Raw genomic sequence first — 18,096 nt, forward strand, 5'->3', positions numbered from 1 at the left:
TCGGAGCAGTTGAGACGCATTTTTTCTAAACACCGCGTCTCTGTGGCTTTTAAACCCCAAAATACGCTGCGCCAAAAACTGGTCCACCCCAAGGATCGGGTCCCCCGACACAAACAGAGTAACATAGTGTACGCTGTTAAGTGCCAGGAGGATTGCCAGGATTTATACATCGGGGAAACCAAACAACCTCTGGCGAAGCGGATGGCACAACACAGAAGAGCTACCTCGTCAGGCCAGGACTCTGCAGTCTATTTACACCTACAGGCCAGTGGACACTCTTTCAATGATGAGGATGTACACATCTTGGACAGGGAGGAACGCTGGTTTGAGCGCGGAGTCAAGGAGGCCATTTACATGAAAAGGGAAAGACCATCTCTGAATCGAGGAGGGGGCCTAAGGGTACATCTTTCACCATCTTACAATGCTGTGATTGCAGCCATTCCCCAACTCTCTGTGAATGGTACTCATGGCCATTGATCAGTGCTCTTTGATAAGTGGGTTTTGGTCAGTGATTGTTGATCAATGGCCATGGGAATCTGCATAATTATGATTAAGGAACTGACCTCACAGCCCATTGTTCCCTCAGTGGGCTGGTTTCAGTCATTATGCAAATGTACTGTTTATAAGATTTGGGGAAACCTGCAGTCAGCTGAGACTGAAGAAGTCACTTGGATGAGTGACGAAACGTTTCTCCCACAAAACGCTACGTCCAGATGAACAGATTCAACTTTTGGAGACCTTCACAAGTAATAAAAGACTACAGCCCCCACCCAGAACCTCGAGAATTTAGGGAGGGGAGGACAGAAAGAATTCCTTTCCTCACACAGTTAAACAATGTAGATGGTAAGCTTAAAAATGACAAACATTTAACAATTCACTCTAACACACTCCAATGTCCCAAATCAGCAGCTGCACCAGTTTCACATGATGACCTCATCAGAACTTTTAGAAAATGTTTCTCACATGATAATTTCTTCCAGTCTTCTTAATCTGCTGTCAACTCATGAAAAATAATCTGTCATTTTAGGAATCTGAACAAAAAATGTGCAAAGTAAAGACTTTACCTTTTACATTTTACTGAAAATATTGTGTTACTGTTTGAAACTTTTATGTTGTGACTTTTTTAAATGTTTAACTTGTTTCTCTGTGAATCAGCTGTTTTGTAATGACTCTCCTCTTATGTTATAAACAGCAGAGTTTTTATGTTTCTCTTCTAACTGAATCATTATTATGTGAACAGTTCCCACTAAGCCCACTGTGACCCTGCAGCCATCCTGGACTCAGATATACAGGGGTGAGACAGTCACTGTCAGATGTGAGATTCAGGGAGGTGAAGGAGCTCAGTGGACGTATGAATGGAGACGAGGCTGGAAAAACATACCTGAAACATCCCATCAATACAGAATCATCACAGCTACTGAGTCTGACACTGGAGGATACAGCTGCCGGGGTAGAAGAAGCTTTTCCTCAACGAAGTGGAGTGATATCACCAAATTAACTGTATTATGTAAGTTGGACACATTTTAGTCATTTTAATTTGTACAGCACAATGTTTCATCCAAAAACACAACAAAATACTTTGTATTTCAAACACTGCAGGTTTTGTTTTTAATTGTGTATCAAAAGTAGCATAAAACAGTATTTAATTTAATTATTACAACATACAGTAATCATACAGTAAAGTAAAGTATTCTAATACCTGTAATTTATATTCTAAAGTCGATTCTCATATTAAAATATCAATATTTTAGTACTTTGGAGTAAATCTGTAGTTTATCATTAAAAGGAACACAGTGGAAAGAAACAATATCATTCGGATCGTCTAAATTGGAAGGAACTACTTCCTCTTACGCCTTTCATAGTCATATACAAAATACGGCTGTATAAATGTGTTGCGGCCTCTGGCGTGCACACTCACAACAATGGCTGTTCGTAAACAGGGTGATGTGTGGACGTATTTTACCTCCACAAAAACCCAAGATGCGGTATTTGATACATGTGGTAAGACAGTGAGGTTTTGTGGTAACACCACTAACCTCGTCACACACCTCAGAGTAAATCCTATCACAGAATATGATGAGCGTATGTTGAGGTGAACTGAAGAGGAGGAGAGGGACAGGTGCTGCTAGGGCGAGACGGACGTCTCTCGCGGAGTCCTTTAGTTCTCAAATAGCGCACAACTTCAAGTTTTTTTTATTTCTATATGATTATTCTGCAATATTAAGCAATAAGTACAAGTAGTCTGATGTCCTGTAATCATTATGAAGCTATATCTTTATATTATTGTTACAATTACATAATACAATTAAATATTGTATTATGAAATACAATGAAACTTTAAGTTTTTGTACAAAGTATCAGTATCGGATCAGTATCGTCGATATCACCCGTAACTTTACTTGGTATCGGATCGGAAAGGAAATCAGTGATATCGCACATCACTAAACTGTATTACCCTTCCAGGACCTGAAGCTCAGTAAAGCACCCCAAGCAGCCAAAACATCTGTTTTATGATTGGATCGTTACATTTGTGATTGACATTAACCAATCAGCTGAAAGGAAGAACAATCAGGTCAAAATTACTGTGTGTAGTATAAAATCACAAATAGTTTTTTGCTTTATATCAGTAAGCAGACCTTAACAAAAAAAAATTGTAACCCGTGTAAATATTTTTATACAAACAAATCTTTTTTACACACACACATTCTCATCTGTAGATGCACAAAAATACAATTTTCACATATTTTGATTTAAAAGGTTACAAAACAAAACTCAGTTCACAAATACACATTTGATAGTACAAAATACTTATGACCACAATTTGAGCCCGTACATGTTGTCCATTATTGAAATGAATCTTAGAGGTTTCAGGTTTGAGTTAAAGAGTCTGGTCTCATGAACAACACACACTGCATGTTTTTCACTTAATGAACTATGAACTGCAGACGACAATATGGACTCATTTTATTGGACGTGGTGTTCTGGGAATCCATCCTACCTGACAAACCATCCTACCATCCTTGTTTCTGGGCATGCGCACAACACGAAATTAAGTGGCAAACCCTCCTACCTTTGTGAATGTGACCTACAAGCATACTTTAACAGCTAAAATTAAGTGCCAAACCACCCTACCTTTGTTAATAAGAGCTAGAAACATACTCTGACGGGTAAAATGAAGTGCCAAACCATGCTACCTTTGTGATTGTTACATACAAGCATACTTTAACGGGTAAAATGAAGTGGCAAACCGTCCTGGCTTTATAATTATGAGCTACAAGCAGACTCTGATGGGCAAAGTTAAGTGGCAAAGCGTCATACAAACTTAAATTTGTGCTGGAATTACTCTGTGACAGCAGAAATGTGCATAAACTAGTTACGGTAGGACGGTTTGTCAAAGTAGGATGGTTTGTCAGAACACGCTGGTCTGTTAATTCAGGATAGGGCTTGGCGATATGGACAAAAATCCATATCATGGTATAATTTGAAGCATGTGCGGTAACGTTAAATATATCGCGATATATTATTTTCTTCTGTATGCTGTATTTTACACACTATTAAAATCCTTTAATTTTCTCAAAAATCAACAGTGCGCCTTATATATGAATTCTGGCTGTGCTTACTGACCTCGAACTGATTTTATGTGGTCCACAGCGCTCAAAAATCTGTCAAAAAATGGTAAGCTATGAAGCCGCATTGCTTGGTGGATTGTCGGAGCATTACTGCCGTAGTCAGGAGCCTCGCAGAATAATCTGGTTCCAAACCTCCGTCCACTTCAGGTCCCAAAGTCAAACGAACCCTGCAGCATCACTGAGAGTTAAAAACTGTCTAAATTGTATCATCTTTAATAAAATGATCAGTGTTACTGCTTTACCAGGTGTAACACTTACGTTTAACATCCAGGCATTGATGAAAACAAAATGTATTAAATTTAACGAAGTTAGAAGTTAGCAGGAAGTTAGCTCGCTATTTTCGAGTTCTCTCTGACTGTCTCCTTGGTGCTTCCTTGTCCTCGTCGTCTGTTAGCTTCGTCTCCATTTTCATCATAATAATTTTACCATCTCTGTGCAAGTCTGCAAATTTCTAACCTTAATTACTGGGGGAGAATAATGAATGATGCTTACAGTGAGTAAAAAGTAAACTGACTGCATTTTTTGGACAGAGATTCACTTTTAATGTGTATGTTTAATATAATACAGACACATAAAAATACACTCCAAAAACAGAAGAGTCCTTGAAATGTACAAAATATTGATTAAAAAAACAACAAACAAACCATTTTGGGAGAGGGGGGGTATCTATACTTTTGTTGTTAAAATATTACGTCTCAACCAAGTACTGTATGGTTTTTATATTTTTAGTAGTGTGTCAAACAAACAGCAAATATTGTAAAAAAAATAATAAAAATTTGCTGCATCGTTTTCACCCCCCCCCCCCCGTGGTCTTTCCCTACTCGGGTTAAACATAATATATAAGCAGTAGTGGTTTTTGATACGGGCAGTTGCCCAGGGCGGTAACACTTGACCGATAACCGTGATCCTTCCCAGGCCCTTGCAGTTGGTTGACAATAAAATCTATCCCAGCGTCCAGGTCGCAATTACGTCTGTAAAGCAACTTGGCTCTCAATATCCTGTTTAAATGTCTCTCCATAACAACGGTTCCTTGCATTGCAGGCTTTTCAAAATGCATTTGTAGCTCATTCCCAGCCTAAAATAAAACTCATTCATACTGTCTCTGTCCATGGTGTATAGGTTTAGCCTAATCTTATGCTTATGTCTCTACGCAGCTGTCCAGGAATTGTATCAATATGATGTGCGCACGTTATCTATTTCGTGGCCACAAATGCGTAATTCCTTGCCACGTTATACCTATCAGAGGGAGTGTTCGCCCAGGGCGCCAAACAGGCTAGGACCGCCACTGTATATAAGTCACTTAGATCAGCGGTCCCTAACATTTTTTTGCGCCATGAATTGGTTTAATTTTGTAGATATAATAATAAACACAAATTCACTGCGTAATTGTGTAACTTTATTGGCAGTGTCCTCCTAAAATGTCCTCAACTAAAAAACAAATATAAAGTACATGAAAATATATAATTAGTCATAACGCTAAATCAATGAGAGCCCTGTGCTTGTTTCTCTGCAACGAATGTAATCATGGACAATGGAGGACAATGACATCCCAAGTGTGCCGTCCAAAAATCTGCCCGTGTATTGACTAGACCACCAAGTATTATAGGAAAAACCATAAATCCTTTAAATGAAAACAAACGCTTTTCTGACAGTAATATACACTGTCTTGTTGGTATATATATATATATATATATATATATATATATATATATATATATATATATATATATATATATGATTTGTATTCAGTGTATCACGTTCATGTTTCCCTCTCACCACATATCCAAACCGATATCATGACCAGCAGCTTTTACAGCTGTGGCTCCAGCAAACATCAGCTGATACTAGAAAGTAATATTAAATAAATTCAAACGACAGCTGATCAAGCTTAAACATGCTGCTGTTGTTTCGAGCTACATCCACTGGTTTCCTCTTTTTGGTGCAAAGTGGGCGATAAACAAACAAGAGAGACGGGACTCGCAGAAAAGCCGACAGAAAAGCCAATCAGCTGATTATTGATCTGTTCCATGACTGAAGTAGCAACAAGAGAGGGAGGGGGTGAGAACAAGAGAAGAAGAGGCAGCTGTGCAGCAAAGACACAGAATAACTCCAGCTTTGTGTGTAATTGGTCCACCCAGACTTGATCATGACCAATTGGCTAACCCACCACCCTTCATTGTTTATACCGTTACAAAAACAAACAAACATGAAAAATCTAAAAATTGCCATTGGCCAACCGGGCAAATACCCGGTATGCCCAATGGCCAGTCCAGCTATGTGGTCAGCTGGTGGGTAAAAAGCATCTCTGAAAACGTTAGAGCACTTTTGCAAATATGTGACGTCTTAATAAATCGAGCAGATGTTTGAAGTTTACACAGCACCATTCTCGCCTGAAAATATCTCAAAAGTTTATTTTATGATCCAGAAAGAGTAATATTTCACTGCCTCGTTTGAGTTTTGGACGAAATGCATTCTGGGATATTGCATTTTGTTATTTCGAGCTGATTGAAGTATAAAACAGCCCATCAGAATTTTTTGCATCCAAGTGTGTGATTGGTTGGTTTTGTGGCACAAATATAACGGTGTACAGAAAGAGTTGAACGCAGCACAGAAATGTTGAGAAATGCAAGCAACAAACACTGAAATACATTTTTGCACACAGCAATTAATTTTGTTCACTCAAATTTAGCTTTTCTTTCCTCAAAATCAAATTCTCCTTAAAATGCAACACTTGCACCTGCAGAGGTAGCACGTGGGTACACTAGCATACTTTTCACAGGGCTAACACATCTAAGACATCGTTAACGGTTTCTACAATCACATAGAAGCTGTTTTATAAAGTTTTATAATTTTTATAAGTTAGAAACGGGACTGTGAATCACAATTTAATTTGCACAATTCGAGACTCACCAGAGTTCATGTATTGCTCACACAATACATGAACTCTGTAGCTCAACACGTTACAGGATTGCAAGTTCCACATGGTAAATGAACTGGTTCTTTCTACTCTCCTGGAGTACTCAAAGCGCTCTATACAACACACCCATTCACACAAGCACTACGTTAAGTGCTTTCTAACTATCAATCATACGCATTCATACACCATAAGTATCTTGCCCAAGGATATTTGGCATGCAAACTAGGGGAGCCAGGGATCGAACCACCAACTTTCCGATCAGCAGCTGACCCGCTCTACCTGCTGAGCTACAGCCACCCCACCACAGCAGTTTTGTGCAGCTGCAAAACAAAATCAGCTGTCCTTAAGTCCTCTGTGTGTCGCAGTAACAGAGATTATGGTGGAGTCCTACCACAGTTCAGAAGTGTGAGTCAGTTTCTTGATCTCTGGAATATGAGTTGATCCAGCAGGAACAGAAGAGTTCAGTGGAAGTTCAGATCTGCTAGGCGTGGATCACCATCGAGGTTCAACAGTCTCAGATTTCAGTTCCAAGATCTGCACTCGGCTAATAAACCTGGCCAGTTGTGCAACACAAACACTGAAGTCTTATTTCCAGCATTCCTAACAGCTCAGCTGGAAATCACATCCAAACTGCTCCCTGTAATGTCAGCGGTGAATTTGACTATGTGTATTAGTGTGGTCTAAAGACATCTGTGCGACAGGAAATGTCAGCTTCCACAGCAAAAGAATATAAAACACACTTACTAGGTCTCATCTTAGCTATCAGAGGCTTCAACATCAGATTGAGTAAAGAACACAAGCACATAGCATGCTAACTGACACCAAAGAAAACCAACTGTGACTCACCAAATTCCAATACACCAAAAACAAAAGTAAAAAACAACACCAATGAAATGATAACTGCTCACACTCTCAAATGTTCAAAATACAATCAGATCATATTAACCTGGGTTACTTCCTCATTATTGATCAATAAACTCAGTCATGCTTCAAATTAATTATTTGAAATGTGCATGTATGTAATAAATGAAAATACACAAAAGTAAATAAAAAGATTCACTGTTTTGATCAAAAGAGTATTACAGAATATTTTGTGTGGCACCGTTTGTTTTATCTCAACTATGGTTTTGTGATATTTGATCATTCACATGTTTCCAACAAGTTCTTTAAATTGTTCTGATTCAGTCATTTTTACTTTTATGTTCTTGTTCTAAACTGAACTGCAGCGAAACCAAAGGCTGAACTGAGAGCTGATAGGACAGCTGTTCCAGTAGGAGGCAGTGTGACCCTGACCTGCTCTGTGAGCCCATCATCATCATCATCATCTTCATCATCTGGATGGAAATACTACTGGTACAGAGATGGGAAATCTTTTCAACCTGTGACAAATGGACAAATCAGTGTCTCAGAGGGAGGACTCTACAGCTGCAGAGGAGGAAGAGGAGAACCAGTTTACTACACAGAGGACAGTGAGTCAGTCAGGATTGACCCAACTGGTGAGTTTAAATGTAACTTCCTACAAAGCACTACATCTGATGGAAATTGAATTTTTTGTCTTTCATGTGTTTTTATTGTACTTTCTTGAACATTAACAGTGTCAAACAGGCCTGTTGTGACTCTGTATCCAAACTGGTCTGAGATATACAGAGGAGAGACGATCACTGTCAGATGTGAGATCCATGGAGGAGACACTGAGCGGGATTATGAGTGGGAAACAAACAGCATCATAAAACCTCCAAATCAAACTGAATACAGGATTAGATCTGCTTCATCATCCAACAGTGGAAACTATCGCTGTAAGGGCAGAATGAAAAGTTCACAGCATAACACAACAGAGTGGAGTGATTCAGTCACACTGACAGTTTCTGACAGTAAGTCATATTTCCTTTAAGCTGTTTGAACACTTTGTAAAATGTGTTTCTGTTCATATAGACTGAGATTATTATTCTTTGTATAAACTGAGCTCACTGTTCAGAGACTGTACTACATGTTCACTGAGAGAAAATCTTTGTTGAACAGATGAACCCCGTCCTGTCCTCACTGTGTCTCCATCATGGCTGAGTCCTGGAGCCTCAGTAACTCTGAACTGTGAGGTTGAACATCCGTCTGCAGGATGGAGCTTCTACTGGTATAAAGCTGTTCCTGATCTATCACAGAAATCCTACAGTTATGAGCTGCTACCTGATGGCAGTGGGACTGCACAGGACTCCTACATCATTCATGGACAGACACACACAGCAGGATATGTGTGCAGAGCTGGAAGAGGAGACCCAGAGTATCACACTGATCACAGTCAACCAAAGTTTGTCTGGTCTGCAGGTCAGTTTGTTTCTCTCTGTCCTTTCAATAAACTCATGTTAGGTCATCATTTTTATTCACCAGGATTTATACCATTAAAATCTCATCTCCATGACAACCATTGATGTCTGTGTACATTAAAACTCCCCAAAAGAAGAACTGAACTGAATATTTTCCTTTCTCTCTGTGATCAAACCAAACTGAATTTTCTTATTTTTCAGGTTTTATTTAATGTGATAACATGAAAAACAAAAGACATCTATGAGATTTTAAATGTTTTCTCTTTGAATACTTTTACTTTGATATTTAAACTCATGTTACTGTTTGTACTGATTATTTTTACTTAGTGCACAGACAGGATTTACACAGTTAAGACTCTTTGTTTAGTGCTCAGGTAGGTGTTCAGATAAAAAAGTCAAATATAGTTAATAAAGAAACAAAGATGTCAGCAGGCAGGTTAACAGCTCTGACAAATACAAGAAAAACACTGACTACAGATGGACGCTAGAAGAAGACGTCACAAATAACAGCTGCTGCTATTGTTCATTTCAAATATACTTCAAAGGTTTTTAGTTTTGGTCCTGCTGCTGCAAAATATCTCACTGTAGAAGGAATCTGTGAAACAGACAATATCACAGAATTATGACAGAAACATTACAGCAAATGACTGAAGTGTGTTCAGAGTGATCTGTATCAGGTGGATAATGCTGAGAGTGATGACTCAAAGCTCATGATGTCACATGACGTGTACCAAGCTCTACATGAGCTGCCAGCAGATAAAGCATGTGGGTTAGATCATCTTAAACATGTCAGTATTCGGCTCCTTTGTTTTTCATTGATTTGACTGTCTGTGTGATTCAGGGCTTGTTGTCAGACTCACCAAACAAACACTTTATCATATTGAACTATTACATTTGATTTTCAAAACAAAAGCTTCAAACAAACAAATATTTTCACTGTGATATTTTGAATCCTAACATCTGTGAGCTTTGTCTCTTCACTGCATGTTGTTTCCAGATGTTCATTCAGCAGCGTCTCTCACAGTGAGTCCTGACAGAGTGCAACACTTCACCTCTGACTCTGTCTCACTGACCTGTGAGGGAAACTTCACTGAGTGGAGAGTGAGGAAGTTCTCTGAGGACGGCCGACTCTCTGACTGTAGGAGAATGACTGGATCCACATGTAACATCAACACATCAAAGTCAGATACTGGAGTGTACTGGTGTGAGTCTGGATCAGGAGAGTTCAGCAGTGCAGTCAACATCACTGTACAGAGTATGTTATTATACATTTACTTCTTGGATTTGAATGATTTAGAAATAACATGAACATTTGTCCCAGCTTTGCTGTATGTGAAGTAATTCTATGTGGCAACACAAACAAAAATGAGAATTTCAGACAATTCCAGGCAACGAAGCATCAAAATATTCTTGGTTGTTGGTCTAATTTCTCTTCATCCTTTCATAATCCAGTTTGTCATAATTTGCCAACAGTATTTTTTATTTTCCTGCTCCTGTTAAATGCTCTTAAGTCTTGTGCTGTTTATGTAGTGATAAGTTTTCAAAAGAGACAGTAAATTACAGAATGCTAGTAGTGGGTGATATTATTTAAATGCTGTCATGATTTTATGTGAACATTTTGTCATTTGTAAACTATACATAACATTGATTCTACATTGTAACTGATTTGATGTTCTACAAAGTGCTTTTAATTAAAAATAGGCAAACATTTGTTTGTTTCTTTATTCAACTTTTGAACAGTGGTACTTAGTAAGTACATATTCAGTAAATGCAAAGTATATAAATATATTTTAAAATATATTTTAGCACATATATTTTTTGGCCATTTTTTGTATATTTTGAAATATATTTCAAAATGTATTTTAAAATATATTTTTTTACCGTATGGGCAAACATACAAAGATTTACAATTTCACCTTTAACCATTCAATAACGTCACCATCAATAATTTGACTCCTGCAGGGAACATCCCAACTATATTTCCAGTCCTCATAATCACTCAGAAAACCAGGTCTGCATGTAGATCATGAGACACGACTCACAGCTTTTTCTATAAGGTTTGCATCAGCTGGTCTGACTGAAACAATTGTGTGTGATTGTTTCACAGATGATGGTAATGGTCCTATCCTGGTGAGTCCTGTTCATCCTGTGACTGAGGGAGCTTCTGTTAGTCTGAGCTGCAGTTTGAGAACACAAAAAATACTTTCCAATGTGTTTTTCTATCACAATGACAAACTTATTCAAAATGATACCCGAGGGGAGCTGAAGATCTCTGCAGTGTCAAAGTCTGATGAAGGTTTCTACAAGTGTCAGTACTCAGGAAGAGAGTCAGCACAGAGCTGGATGTCAGTTAAAGGTGAGCAGGATCAAAACATTTGATTTGTTTCTGTAAATGAGTTTCATGACTGACAAATAACATCATATTATTTCTTTTAATGTTTGAAGCCACCTGGGTCTATTTAGTCAGAACTTTATAAAACTATTATGTAATATCTCTAAATTGTCAGGTTTAATATTGTTGTGATTCAGGACTCATGTGTGGGACTCAGGTGAAAACAGCAGAGGATGTAATCAGTCAGTTTCTTTATTCAAACAAAGGATAATTCATTTAACACAACAGATTGTGAGCTTTGACTCAGTCAACAAGAACAAAACATAAATGAACCTAAACTTAAGGAGTGAGTCCTGCATAAATATCTTAACTGAGGTGAGAGAGACCGGCCAGAGGAGCGGACATAACAGCGTGAGGGCGACAGATCTGTGGGAGAGGAGAGAGCAGTTAGGGCAGGAAATCTGAGAAGGAATGTGACAAGACAGAGAGTGTTCATAAAGTGGCTGCAACAATGACTTACTTGGAGTCCAGACTAGCTGGGAGTAAAGGATGAAGACAGAGGTCTGTGGAAACTGCTGAAGGGTGGGCAGGCAGGCAAGTGAGGAAGAGGCTCTGAGGGGGGCAGCAGTGGTGGTGAATAGCGGGGGTAATGATCCAAGGTGGCAGGCGTCTGACTGGAGGTGAATGATGGCATGAAAATGAATCTTAAAGCAGGAAGGCCCTGAAACAAGGGGAAAATCTGTTAGCATACAAAACTTATTTTCCTAGAAAGGATCCAGCAGACCTGCCTGGTTACCTCACTGACGAGCTGCAGTCATGTTAACTATCCATTAACATTTGGCTTACATCCACCGAGGACTTCAAGGTCAACTTTATGACTAAATAAAAATCCTCATAACACAGAAACTATGATTCTTACAAAGATGTGGGTCTTGTCAACATATAGAAAATACTGTATAAAGATTTATAATATCATTTGTTTGACCTCTGACCTCACTTTTATATTTCACATCTGCCCTTGTTGCCATGTTGAAAAATATCTGCCTTTGGACCTATTTTTACTGCACTACAAACTTCTGACAGTACAAATAAAACAAGCAAACCCCCCCCCCCCCCCCCCCCCCCCCCACACACACACACACACACAGAAAATAAAATACTGTTCCTTTAAAAGTAAATACTGTCAACAGAGTGAGCCTCCTTAGCAGAGATTTGTGCTCTCAGAATGCTTCTTTTACACTTTATTAATAATTAATTATTGTTTGTTGTTACAGTAACTGGACCCAGTTCATCTCCTGTGTGGTTGATGGTTGGACTGGTTTGTGGAGTCTCTCTCATTATTATTCTCCTGCTCTTGTTGTATCGCTGCAGACAGTCCAAGTGTAAGAGCCTCTTCTTTTCATGCTGTATTAGAGAGTTTATTTACTACATACACTTTAATTATTCACACATATACATGTATTCTGATCTCATGACACAAAATATCAGTGAAATAATTTATACATGACAAACATGTGTAATAACATTTGTCTCTCTCACAGATTCCTGCTTCACCAGGTTGGTAAAATACTTTTTATTATTATTTTAAACAAACATCAGTTACTTTGGAGTTTATTGTGTTTATTTCCTGTTTTAGGTCGATCCAGTCTGAGAGTCACAGTCCGGGCTCCTCCACAAATCATGGAGTCAACCAGAATGAAACTCATGTGTACGGCTCTCTTCAACATGGTCAGCATTTAAACTGATCTTTATTATCATTATTAATATAGACTTTTATTACACCTCCATTAACACAAACATTTATTGGGTTCAGTTTGAGTTCACGAGTTTTTTAAATAACATTTAAAGATCTTACAGAGTCACATTAATCTTAAAATGATTAATGTGAGCCTGGCTTGTTTTTTTCTTTAGGTACTGCTGACGTCTATGAATCAGTCACACAAGTGAAGAGCAGAAATGGTCAGTATATGTGCTGAAAGCACAGAGCAGTTAGAGATGAAACTTGTTTTTGATATAATGAATCTAATTTCATGTGACATGTTTTTACAATCCTGTAAATAAAAATATGAACATTTCAGGTTCAGATGAATATGAGGACATCACCTCCTCTCTTATCGAGTTTAAAGATCTTAGAACTAAGAGTGAGTACACCAAAGTTAATTTTATAAAAACAAAAACCTGGTTTGGAAAGTTTTTTTTTAATTAGTATTAAATTAATTTGGGGGGGGGGTAATAATATAAGTTTGGTCCGGCGGCATTTTTCTCGTGTTAGCAAACTTCACTTTGCATCAAGGGGACACAATGCTTTTATAATAAACTTTATTGTTCTCCAACAGGAAGCCACAGGTGGGACAGGCATGAGGGGCAGCCAGTGACCCCTCACACACGTCCTTATGCTGATATCCAGGCAGGTTCTCAGTGTTTGTAGCTGCTGATTTATGCAGCAAGCATTTCCACAGTCCTCTGCAGCAGATTATAGAAACACTTCTTTTCTCAGCTCACGTCAGAAGATCTACAGCTGGGACACTGTTAACTGGTTCTACATGAAAATTAGTTCAATATTAACTCAAACATGTTCTTGTATGTAAAACAGGTTCAAATGACAAATGCATGAAATTATATTTGTCTGTTATAGTGGACATTAAAAACACTACATGTATGAACGATAATTTACATCTTAGAGCCCTGCTCTCAAACACTGACTCAGATGTAACTGTCTGTGAAACCAGATTTAAGAAATAAGAACTTAAAGTTCATAAAACATGTCAAACAGACTTTCGTCCATGAAGTCCTCCTTCATAAAGTGCTTCACAGACCTGAACCTTACAGCTAACAGCTGGATTTTCCTGTGTCAGTGCAGCTCGCCAAACAACGCAGAACCTCTTACTGCGAAAGAGACAGACGGTGAAAGCAGACAGTATATCCTCGGCTTTAACATAAAAGTCATTGTTGCAGCACAACAGTGACCCCATTAAACTGATGTTTAGTTTTAGTGTCCTTATTTTCACTGAGTTATTAGTTCTGCTATTAGTTACTTAACATAAACTGATGTGAGTCTTTTGACTGAAACTAACCAACTGACCTGGTGATGTGATGCTCTGTACTGACAGAAGATGGCGCTGAACGTGTTTTTATAACTTTAAGCACTTATTTCTTAAATGAAGCTTCACAGTCAGAGTTACATCTGTGTCAGTTTTTGAGAGCTGGGCTCCATGATGTACATTAGCATTAATACATGTAGTGTTTCATGTCCCCTTTAATGCTGAACACCTGATGTGACATTTCCACACATTAATTCTGCTCAGTACCTGATTGTTTTACATGTTTTCCATCTTCCAGTTTTTGTGATTTGGTTCATGTAAACATTTCTGATGGTTTTATTTTCATCAAAATATTTTAATTTGCACTTAAGTTTGAACTCTTAGAGATTACACTCACTTTATATTCACAGACTTGTGACCATGACACAAAACTACAGACAGAAGTGGATAAAATCTCAGTCTTACTGGTTTTAGAAATGCTTTACAATAATAACAAATACATCATTTAGAGTCAAAATATCATAAATGGTAACAAATATAACTGTTATCTTTGTGTTACTCACAGTCCAAATCATCATCTGCATCAATGAATGTCAGTGAGGTGTCCTGAAAGTCGTCACGTCTCCTGTTCAGTTACCGTCTCTGAGAATCACTCTCCTCTCCAATCAAATCACTTTCTTCTGTTTATCCTCTGAGTTGTTCTTTGATGGTTATGAATCATTGCTCTTCTTTAAACTGTGAAGTCGTTGCTGTGCTTAGGAGACATTTCTCTTTTGTTCTGGTATCAAATTGCTTCGTGTTTGCTGAGCTTCACCATCTTTCTGGTCACCTGTCAAACTGTTGCTCATGTTTCCAGAGCAGCTTTTCTTCTGCTCAGACTGCGTGTGTGTGTGTGTGTGTGTGTATGTGTGTGTGTGTGTGTGTGTGTGTGTGTGTGTGTGTGTGCGTGTGTGTGTGTGTGTGTTTCCAGCTATACCATACATAGACACGCGACCTTTCAATGAGCTTAAACTGTGTGTATGAGGTTTGCAGAAAAGCAGAAATAAGCGCTTTGCTAAACTATAAAAACAGGACCTTGTAATAGGTCATGTCTCAAATGAACATTTAAAGGTGTGAAGTCTTGCACTTGAAAAGAAACAGAACATGGTGCTTTCCTAATGTATAACATAGCTCATCTCTGGACTAAGCTGCTCTCTAAATAAAGAAAGCACATTTTGTCAGCACAGACACAGATAAAGGAAATAGTAGAAGGTTTAAAATAAATCCTCTGACCTCATGGACTTTTTTCTTCATAATGATAGCCATATTAGGACACATAAAGGCGATGATTATATATCTATATATTTTAGCACAAATGACAATATAAAAAATATCAACGCCAACAAAATCTGCCTCTGTTTAGTTTTTCTGTTCATTTGTCCAGACTCACACTTCTTTTGCTCTAAGAAATAAGAACACAATGATCGGGACGGTGTAAGCTACAACCCTATAATCACTTTCTGTCACCGACCTCTCAGCTAAACCTGTGTAGAGTCATCCCATAATAACAACTAGGGTTGCCACGATTCGTTGACTAGTCACGATCACGTCAACTAGTGTTAAACGCCAAAGAAGAAGAAGCCGTCTCCAGTATCGTAGCTGTGTCCAAATTCAGGGGCTGCATCCTTTGCAGGGCGCATTTGTAGGTTGATAACAGCAACACAACAAAGACTGTCCAACCTCGAAGACTCCTCCAAATGCGTCCTTTTCCTTAGATTGGAAGAATAGGTTGGGTGTATTCTTTGTGGCCCAACCTAACCCAGAATTCATAGTGCGGCCCAGCCAATTCCAGTTTCCAACTATGGCGGCAGCTACTTTGTTTTAATATTACTCTTTCTGGGTCACAAAATAAATGTTTAAGATATTTTCAGTTGAGAATGTAGCTGTGTAAACTTCAAATATCTGCTTGATTTATCAAGACATTACATATTTGCAAACGTGCTCCGACGTTTTCGGAGACGTCTGTCACCCACCAGCTCCTTAGCTGACTGGGAGGTCGAGGCTCACGTTTTCAAAACCCCCGCAGTCTTTCACTACTCAGGTTAAACATGACATATACAGTAAGTCACTTAGATAACTTACAAATGTTGTAAAACAAGTGTTTTATGGAAGCTCGCTTTCGCCAAAACAAAGACTGTTAAACGTGGTGGGAAAGGGTCGACACCTATTATAGATGAGCTGGTTTTCATTGAGCCTGCTCCTTTGCCTCTCTGTGCTCCTGCTCTCAGGGCAGCTGTGGTCCAGCCATCCCATGGACCCAGTTCCTCTGGTGAGGGGGGCTAGGGCCCAGTTGATCCCTGCTCCGGTTCTCAGGCCAGCTGAAGCTCTGCTAGTCCCTGCACCCGTACCTGTTCCTCGGGTGGGACAGCAGCTGCCCAGCCGTCGCCGGTGCCTGTTCCGGTTCCCAGGGTGAGGCTGGCCAGGACACAGCCTTCCTCTGCACCAGTACCTACACCCGCGGGTGGGAGCAGCTAGTGCCCAGCAGGCCCCTGCACCTGTTTCTGACCCCGCTGGAGGCTCAGGTGGGCCCGTCCAGCAGTTTTCTTCAGGCTCCGTAGGCTCAGAAAACCTAGCTCAGCCATCTGCTCATCCAGCACCTCACCCACCATTACTACCATCGTTACAAATATCAATACATCTAAAACTTCTATCCATAGCTCGAACATTAGCTCACCTATCAGCTCAGTCACCAGCTCAGTTACCTCCTCAGTCATTTACTCAGCTGCCTGTTCCTGCTGGAGGGTCCGAGGGGCCCGTCCAGATTTCTGCCTCTGTTGGAGAGTCCCAGGGGCCCGTTCAGCCACACCGTCTGGTCCTGCCTCACTTCGTCCTGTCCGGCCTGCAGCGTCGCCGCCGTTGCTTTTCGCACAGTTTTTCCTCCTGACCTAAAATGTTTTTCGACTGTTGTGCTGTGAACCTCCAGGCCGGCCCCCTGAACCTTTTCGAGACCGTTACCTGGGCCCCTGCGCCTTTCATGGACTTTTTGTTTGTTTCATTTTGAATTGTTCCTAGGCCTCAGTGCTGTTGGTCTCTGGCTCCTTGTTTTTGGTTTGTTTCGAACTATGTGTTGGTGCCTGGGTCATTGACCCAGAGTTTTGAGTTTTCATTATTATAGTACTTTGGTTTTTGCCTTTATTTATCATTTCTAGTCTTTTGGTTTCTTTGTCAGAGTTGTGCCTTCTGGTTTCTGTTCTGTTCCATAGTTGCTGTATCCCTGTGTAAAGTCTGCGTCTCTGTGTTGTGTTTCCTGTTTTACTTTGAAGGACCATGTCTTATGTTAATGTGTCTGGTTTTGCTTCCCCTGTTTCATTAGGCCTGGTTTGCCCCAGCTGTGTTTCCCTCCTGTTACCCATTCCCTGACTGCTCCCTCTGTGTATTTAAGCCTTGTGTTTCCCTGTATATGTCATGATCTACCCTCATTCATGTTGTGTGTTCTGTCTGCCTGCGTAAGTTTATTTTGTATTTTAGTTCAGCCAGTTTTCTGTTTTGTCGTCCAGCATTAAAGCTGTATTTAATTTCACCTTTTGCTTCCGTCAGTGTGCATTTTGGGTCCTTTTCCTGCCTGCACACAGCCTTCACATGGCACTATGATCTTGTCTTTATTTTTAGTTAGCACTTACCTTAAACACTTCAAGCTGTAAGCTAATGATAGTTATATAAGAGCAGATGCATGCTGATGCAATAAGCTGTACGTTTTATGTCCAATTGATGCAAAAAAAAATAATCGGTCACTACTCGACTATCAGAATAATTATTTGTGACAGCCCTAATAACAACTATGCATTCAGGATTTTCCTCTATAGAGTATTATACTAAAGAA

The 18,096-nt window shown here is 39.4% G+C and overlaps 2 protein-coding genes across 2 annotated transcripts in view; both read left to right on the forward strand.

Moving 5' to 3' along the window:
* The window catches only part of LOC134623985 (Fc receptor-like protein 5), a gene marked incomplete at its 3' end in the record, with an annotated part of 68,646 nt that overhangs the window by 17,660 nt on the left and 32,890 nt on the right, over window positions 1-18,096 (forward strand). The window lies entirely within an intron of this gene.
* LOC135932558 (Fc receptor-like protein 4) lies at window positions 714-17,160 on the forward strand. The gene is made up of 15 exons (XM_065470043.1): window positions 714-843; window positions 1,241-1,505; window positions 7,768-8,042; window positions 8,142-8,417; window positions 8,566-8,865; window positions 9,862-10,119; window positions 10,972-11,220; window positions 12,471-12,578; window positions 12,738-12,753; window positions 12,833-12,924; window positions 13,108-13,155; window positions 13,275-13,337; window positions 16,505-16,635; window positions 16,685-16,798; window positions 16,999-17,160. The coding sequence occupies exons 1-15, from the start codon at window positions 714-716 to the stop codon at window positions 17,158-17,160; spliced, it is 2,487 nt and encodes an 828-aa protein (XP_065326115.1).

This window comes from Pelmatolapia mariae, linkage group LG3_W, assembly GCF_036321145.2.
Source record: "Pelmatolapia mariae isolate MD_Pm_ZW linkage group LG3_W, Pm_UMD_F_2, whole genome shotgun sequence".
NCBI classification, from domain to species: Eukaryota; Metazoa; Chordata; class Actinopteri; order Cichliformes; family Cichlidae; genus Pelmatolapia; species Pelmatolapia mariae.

Coding starts and splice junctions, on each gene's coding strand:
- LOC135932558 (XM_065470043.1), top strand. CDS start 714: ATGAACAGATTCAACTTTTGGAGACCTTCACAAGTAATAAAAGACTAC. Junction 8,043..8,141: donor AGTCAGGATTGACCCAACTG/GTGAGTTTAAAT, acceptor GAACATTAACAG/TGTCAAACAGGCCTGTTGTG. Junction 8,866..9,861: donor AAAGTTTGTCTGGTCTGCAG/GTCAGTTTGTTT, acceptor TGTTGTTTCCAG/ATGTTCATTCAGCAGCGTCT.